Source organism: Larimichthys crocea, chromosome VIII (assembly GCF_000972845.2).
Source record: "Larimichthys crocea isolate SSNF chromosome VIII, L_crocea_2.0, whole genome shotgun sequence".
NCBI lineage: Eukaryota > Metazoa > Chordata > Actinopteri > Sciaenidae > Larimichthys > Larimichthys crocea.
This window is the reverse complement of record NC_040018.1, coordinates 13,114,261-13,121,457: the sequence shown is the minus strand read 5'-3', so window position 1 is coordinate 13,121,457 and position 7,197 is coordinate 13,114,261. Positions and strand designations below refer to the sequence as shown.

General features: G+C 42.0%; 1 protein-coding gene across 7 annotated transcripts; it reads right to left on the bottom strand.

Moving 5' to 3' along the window:
• Positions 1-313: 313 nt before the first annotated feature.
• On the bottom strand, positions 314-6,977 carry btbd10b (BTB (POZ) domain containing 10b). 7 transcript variants are annotated; one of them, XM_027281709.1, is made up of 9 exons: positions 6,774-6,977; positions 6,191-6,342; positions 4,526-4,722; positions 3,047-3,362; positions 2,820-2,922; positions 2,543-2,663; positions 2,068-2,265; positions 1,869-1,979; positions 314-1,352 (listed from the first exon to the last, which is right to left on the bottom strand). In XM_027281709.1, exons 2-9 carry the CDS (start codon positions 6,289-6,291, stop codon positions 1,021-1,023), a joined length of 1,479 nt encoding a protein of 492 aa, XP_027137510.1. In that variant the 5' UTR covers positions 6,292-6,342; positions 6,774-6,977; the 3' UTR covers positions 314-1,020. The 7 variants fall into 7 exon arrangements, with proteins under 7 accessions (XP_027137510.1, XP_010743104.1, XP_019133075.1 ...); XM_010744802.3 differs by having other exon boundaries at positions 6,696-6,789; XM_019277530.2 differs by having other exon boundaries at positions 4,526-4,719; positions 6,696-6,789.
• Positions 6,978-7,197: the final 220 nt, after the last annotated feature.

The following is a 7,197-nucleotide window of genomic DNA, read 5'->3' as shown; positions in this document are numbered from 1 at the left end:
TATCTTTTAAAGTAAAAGCCAAGTTTTATTAGGGTTAAATCGCTTGGTTTTAATTTGTTTAGTCTAAGTAAAGGCCTGACCATATATAAAACTTGTTTGTGTAGATTGCTTGTGGACTCTGCAAATGCATACTGGCAGCACAGGTATTCTCTCCCTTTTGATCATTATGCAAAACAAATTATAAAGGATTGTGGAGTGAAGAAATGATCCATTCTGGTTAAGATGTCCCTCTTGAGTATATATTACTGCTCACTCACTTTCTTATTGAGACGACAACAGGCTTTACAATCAAAGGGACCAATACACAAACGAATTATTTTGATGTCTTTATTTGATGATTTTACGTTTTATTTTTAAACAACAATTTCAAGCTTTGCACAAAAAGATTCTTACCACAACAGCCTGTGCTCTGCTTAATATCTTGGCAGCGGGAGGAGCATAACATCACATATCAGATCCAGCCAATGACTACATACCCAATTACAAGATTCGAAGACATCTGAGAGAAGTTCAACTGGAGATCATGACACTAAGTGGTGATGACTGATTTTCTCCATGACCAGAACGTCAAGTTTTGTATCCCCCCCCACCCCAAAGCACGTTTAGTAGTTAGGCCACCCAAGAGAATCAAAATCAAACTTATCAGTGAAATAAATCCTGTGAGAAAACAGTAACACTATAAGAGTGCTCGGCCAAACCATCAAATTAAGGTACGATAACATTGTAAATAATAATGTTAATAATAAGTGTTTTACTGATCCCCCCCGAACAGAAAAATAAATTCCTTTGGTCAAGTAAAAAACAAAATGAAAACAATAGTGAACACTTCTTTTCACCAGTCTTATGTCCCTCACGTTCCTTTCTCTACAGTCAACCAGGTTCTTGAGGCTCTAAGGCTGCAAAGGAGGTGTCAAGGCAATATGGTTATGGTGCCCCTGGCGCTCCATGCTGCAGCATGCTGGGAATAGGGCTAGAGGAGTAAGAGAGGGGCAGAGGCATTGAAAGAGGATCAGTGTATCCTCAGACAGCAGGTGATGGTGCATCAGGGTCAGGCTCGTTGCTGTAGTTGTTGCTGTAGTGATTCCCACTAGGTGGGTGATTAGGCAGGATGTCCAGTTCATCCACTTGGGGGCCAGGGTGCATCACCACCAGCTGGTCCTGGGGGATGTCTGCTGCTGCTGCTGCCAGGTTAGTGATGGACTTGGACTTGACGCACTGGAAATCCACATGGCGACTTTTACCCTCTTCTTTTTCCCAGGACATGCGGATGAAGGGCCTCTGGACGTAGTTGTAAATGACCTCTGGACGGCCACCTGGTCGTTTTTTCACCTTCTCTTTGTATGTAGGGTAGCCTGGCAGAAGAACAGTGTGGACAAATCATTAGCTCAGGTTGTTAGCAAATTCACCTAGAATATTAAGTACTCATGATATTTCAAGTAGTTCTCATAAACATTTGACTTGCTTTGAATTGACTCCCTTAGCATCACTGTATATTTCATTGTTTGGATCAGACACCAACAAACCGATGCTTTTTTAATACATATTAACAGTTTTCCTGCCATAGCCAATTTGCAGCAAACTAGCAGATCTCTCATGTTTATGCGTTTTTCCTTTGCCTCTATTAGCGTGTCTGGATGATAGTTATCATAAAAACCTTGCTGCTCAAAATAAACACTACTTCCAGTGTAGTATTTCGCTCATACATTATGCACTGCTTTAATGAAAGCTCTGGCTTGATTTCAGTGTCTGGAGTTTTCCTGTCAGCCCCTTACGCTGTGACTTGTCTGAATAATAAACATTTCACTAAAAGCTTGCTCCACTGACAGAGAGATTAAAAACACATTCATCATTAAAAGTGTTTAACTTACCTTCAATTCCCAGTCTGATTTTCTTCAATCCTCTCTCCTTTAAAACTGATTTGGCAACATCTCGGTTCTCGATATACTTGAAAAATCTATACAGTTTTGTGCTGTAGATGACTGCAAAAACAACCAAAACAACATTTCTTAAATCACATATCTATCTTTGTTGGAAGTGTCTGTATTTTATATAACAATGTGTACTTACTTTGCGAATACTCTTCTCCCATTTGTGGTGGATATTCTTCATCCCAGTCGACCACATCATCATCGGTAAGGACTACAATGTGACATTCCCTCTCTCCACTCTGGGCACTGGCCACCATCAAAGGCAGAACCATTTCCTCCAAGTAAAACTCAAATTGTCGCCGAGCTCCATCATTGGACAGCTCATGCATCAGGGCACCTATCAGGTGGAGGTTGAGATGATCAGTTAGGAGATGTGAACAAATTCATAATGGCTCAGCTTTATTTATATAGCACCCTTTACAAACAAGTACTTTAACAGACAAGCACATATAAGATAACATAATAATGATTCCTTTGCTGCGTGACATGTTTTCAGCTTGTGTCACACTACAGAGGGTGAAAGTGACGAGGTCTCTTATGAAGTTACGCTGAGGGACACGGACACTTTTAATGGATAACACTGACTACTTCAATGCTTCACAGAAAATACTCACTAAGGTCTCTGCATTTGATGGTGCTGTAGTCGAAGGAGATGCATAGATAGTCACACGCCTCCCGTAACTCAGGGATGGAGATTCCATCAGGACAGCGGATTATCCCAGATTTATAGTAATCCTGTCAATTAGACAGAAGGCAGTCATTTCAAACACTGTGCTCTTCCATTAAACTCATAAGATGAAATGTGCATTAAAACATCTCTCAGTAAACAAGATGGTAGGTCTACCATCATTGATATAAAGAGAGAAAATGTTAAATGACAGAGAGACTGACCAGAATTGCTCGGAAAACTGTGGAGCTAATGCCCTCTGCCACCTCGTACTCTCCCTTCTCGTTGGGCCGTGTGAAATTATGTTCTCTTCCAGATCCAAACATTCTGAAATAAGAGGATTTCCATAGTGCTTATATAGCTACATTTATATGCATATCCATACATTACTTAATCCTTATTGTTGGTACAAGGTGTAAGACATAATAATGATGGACAAAGTATACTGTACCTGCCCAGCATGGTATTGGGTTGTGCAGTGAAGATGGAAGGATCTACTACGAAGCGCGTGTTGTCAACAATCAGAGTAACTCTTTCTGAGGTCCTCATGTTTCGGTTTCCCACAGTGGCAGTCGCTCCTCCTTCCTTGGGATTCTCGTAGACAAAGACCATTTCTCCAACTCCTAAGCCTTTGAAGGTGCCTTCAGTGCTGGACAGACTGCTGTTGCGACTGCTCACCACCCCGCTGCTGCTGGAGCCGCTAGGAGACACTCTCTGAGGCCGTGGACTACTGGGCCTCGAAGACGGGGCACCATCTCGATCACGGTCTGCAGACAGACACACAGAACATCTGAATTGGAAACACGTAACAACCTAAAGCCCCATTGTGTAACTTTTCTATCATGAAAAAACTGATTTTAAAAAATCATGTTCTATGTAATCAGGTCTCTGTCTCTGTTCTCACACTATAAAACACTATTTTACTTATTTTGATGAAACTGGATCACATTTTATGTTTTTTTATGGTTTTCCCTCTGATGTCCTTCAGCTGTGCATCAACTGTGTGATTTACAGACTTTTCTAATCGACAGTAAAGTAAACTGCAGGCAAACGTAGCTGCTGTTAGCTCAATATGTTAACCAGTTAACCAGATTTCCATGCCTGGTGGCAAGTGATTGTTGATGGGGGACAGAACCTGTATCATGTCAAAAGTGGAGCTGGGCAAGTTGACAATGCAACCAGGCACAACAGCCTTGGATAATGACATAGACGCCAAGGAGCTAAGGAAAAAAAAAGAAAAAGAGGAGAGCGTGACCAAGCAAGAGGCTGCCAGACAAGAGTAAATCTGGGACTGACTTTTTTATGTCACTGGCAAGAGCTCTGTGAAATGAAACACTGAAAGACAGATGCCGAGGCTTCCTGCTGTCGGCTGGCTGCTGTGGCTGCAAGTTGTCCACTCGCTAGTTTTTGATCATAAGTAATGTAATCATGACAAATGCGCATGTACAACTGTCCACTTTCAGGCCAGTGGTATTGTACTCTGAAATTGGGGACACAAAATTACAAAAATACCGATTTCTATGTAATGTCACTTTAATTAAACATTTCAATCATTTTTAAGTTTGATTTGATGGTTTTTGTATTCATGGGAAACATTTTTGACCAAACAAATTTGATACCATACCATATTCATCAGAGTAACTACCCATTATTAGTAATATACATTTTAAAACAACCCAACTGGAAAGGGCCCTACTCAGAACATGTCTTGTAGTTATACAATCCAACTACAAGCCGTCATGTACTAAACACAAACAGGTGGATTAGTGCTGACTTGATCCATTCACAGCCAAAAACAGCAGAGATATAAACCATGTCTGCGCTGTAGGTTGACAAAAGCAGTCAGCTGTTCTCAACAGTAGCTGCCAAGAGCTGTGGACCTCTAACATGACATCCATATAAGCCCTCTATTCTTTCCACGCACACTCACCGCTGTTGTGTTGGCGGGTGGGTGAGGTGACGTTGCGAATGCAGGGGGTGAGCTGGCCTTCTCTCTCATGTGAGGAGTCCCTGGAGCGATCGCTGGAGCGGCGGCGGTCACGTGAGCGGTCACAGCCTCCACTGGCACCATGCAGGCTCATCTTCCTCTGTTCGGCCTCCAGTCGAGATGTTCGGGCCTGGCTGCTGCTTTTCAAGACAAAAGCATACTTAGCATTCCTTTCTCTTCCTCAAGGCCACAGGATATTTTTATTTCGTAGATGCAAAGTTATTATGACACACATGCAAATCAGTTCCTTGTGGACAGACAGGAGCAGATGTTGATAAAAAAAACATGTTTACACAACTGTATGATTGTTAACACATCTACCAGAACATATGGGTATAGACTCTTTGTCAGACTGTTTATCTTCATCATCTGGATTACACAAAATATTTAGAGAAATATAAAACATTATGATTAATATACAACTGTAACTCCAAAAGGGACTAAACAGTTTTGTAACAACCAGACCGACAACATTTTGTAAACTGAAAATAAGAGAATGACTCTTTAAGAATGCAGCCACGTGGCTCTCACCTTTGATGTTTAATCTGACTCACTGTTAGCAGAGTCATAGCAGGAAGTGCACTTTGAGTCAAGTGCAAAACAAATGCACCAGACAAGTTATTAATTAGAGCCTGACCTATATGGGATATACTTTGTAAATTTAAAACGTAATAATTAGAAATAATTGTACATCGGAAACACAAACAGAACATGAGTGATCGATCTAAATGAAAACTAGCATCTGCTTCTGCTTTATATAGGTTATATATCAGATAACATTGATACTGATATATCTGTGGTAGGCAAATATGAGCTGCCTACCGGTATACTGGTCGGGCTGCTCTATTATTCATTGCACGAAAAGGGATAAAAGGAAGAGGTGAGAGGCACAGCTACCGTGTTATGATGTGTACAGTAGTCAGCACAAACCAGAGCCACCGACCACAGGCAAACATGACAGGCACACAGGTACACCCCAACTTTGGCCTGAGACCAAACGCACACGTCTCTGCTCTTCCTGCCTATTCTTCTCCGCCATCCTGTGTGTGTCAGAGGCGGCAAGACGTCACGTATTCTGCACATTGTTTCATCTCCTGTGTCAAATTTCAAACCTGTGGTGTTTCAGATGAGCTGCGATACATTTCCTGTTACAGAACCGCCTGAATCACGACGATGCTGTCAATATGGTCGGTGAGGGCGGGCAGGGTGACGTATCTAATACACAATGTGCAGATGAAATAACCAAATGTGAAGCTCTGTTTTTGGCTAATCCGGTGAATAAGACACCTGGAGCTTAATCAGATGAACAAACAGCACAGATACTGCCACAAAACAGTGCTAATTGACTCATAACCAGTCGTATTAAAATAGATTGTTACAATTAGTAAACATACTTGACCTTATTTAGGGTTACCCATCATAACATACAGATAAATACACAGACCAGATCATGAATGTATCTGAAATCCCTTTGAGCAATGCATGTTACAATCTCATATTGGGAGTACCAAATGCGTGACATCAGTCGTGTCCTCACAGTGAGTGTCTCTACGTGTCTGCTGTGGACTTGTCTCATGAGGTCTGACAGACAGATGTCAGATGGCTCACCTCGAGTGCTTGCAGAGTTTGCGAGGTCGGCTTGTTGCGTTTCGTTCCCAGTTTTCGGTGTCACTGGAGTTACTGTCATATGACTGCAGACGTGCTGCCATCACCCGTACAGGGGGGAGTCCGGTCTGGATCTTTCACCGTTCATAATCTGGCTAATGGCGAAATCAACAAGTCAGTGCGATCCCCCTCCCCTGAGCAAACCACGGGCTAGCTCGTTGTCAGCTTACACAATAGTTTGTCATGTGTTGTCAAGTGTGCCGTCGACTCAAACGAAGCAGGAGACGGACAGTGCACACACACCTCCCGACCAAATCCTGCTGCTGTCTGACTGAGTCAGCTTACGAGCAGGGCAGCTAGCTGTGTTAGCCTACCTAGCTGGCTAACACGTCGCTAGCGGTACGATAAAAACAGCGTTAACACAGCGCTCTGAGAACAGCTAACGTAGCGCTGATATATGGGCTGTCATATTCTAGGCAGATATGGCGAAATATAAAGAAATATCTACCCAGTCGGCTACGTTTCCGTTGTACTGTAATCCCAATCGCTGCCCAGCTAACCAGCCATCTCCGTTCAAAACACTCACCCGGCTGACGTCCGACGTGACGACCGTTGGTGGCTTACGTGCTGACGCAACAGAGCTGGAAAAAATGTAACCGTCGCTAAACTTTCCAAAGACTTTATCTTATTTATTTTTTTCTGTAAAGTGGACTGTGTTTGTAAATGTAAGACTTTCTGAAGCTAATGAATTTGTTTTCAACAGCTGGTAGAACGAGTTTGACGTTTTCCTTAAAAGGGAATCGAGAGTTGACTGGCTCTGGCAGATCTCGCGATATGTCTGCTTTTTTTTTTTTTTTTTTTCTCTCACTTTGTAAGTCCAAAAACATGAAACATGATGAACACACAAACAACATAGAATATAAACAGCCATGAAGAAAATAAACTTGATATAAATTAGAAAAAAAATAATTATCATATTACAAGAGTTAAAGTTCAATATAATATATCAT

Excerpts from the sequence above, each read along its gene's own strand:
- btbd10b (XM_027281709.1), bottom strand. The coding sequence starts at position 6,291 with ATGGCAGCACGTCTGCAGTCATATGACAGTAACTCCAGTGACACCGAA. Across the intron at positions 4,723-6,190 it reads AAACTCTGCAAGCACTCGAG|CAGCAGCCAGGCCCGAACAT; the intron begins GTGAGCCATCTG and ends TGTCTTGAAAAG. Across the intron at positions 2,266-2,542 it reads CATCAAATGCAGAGACCTTA|GTGCCCTGATGCATGAGCTG; the intron begins GTGAGTATTTTC and ends TCCACCTGATAG.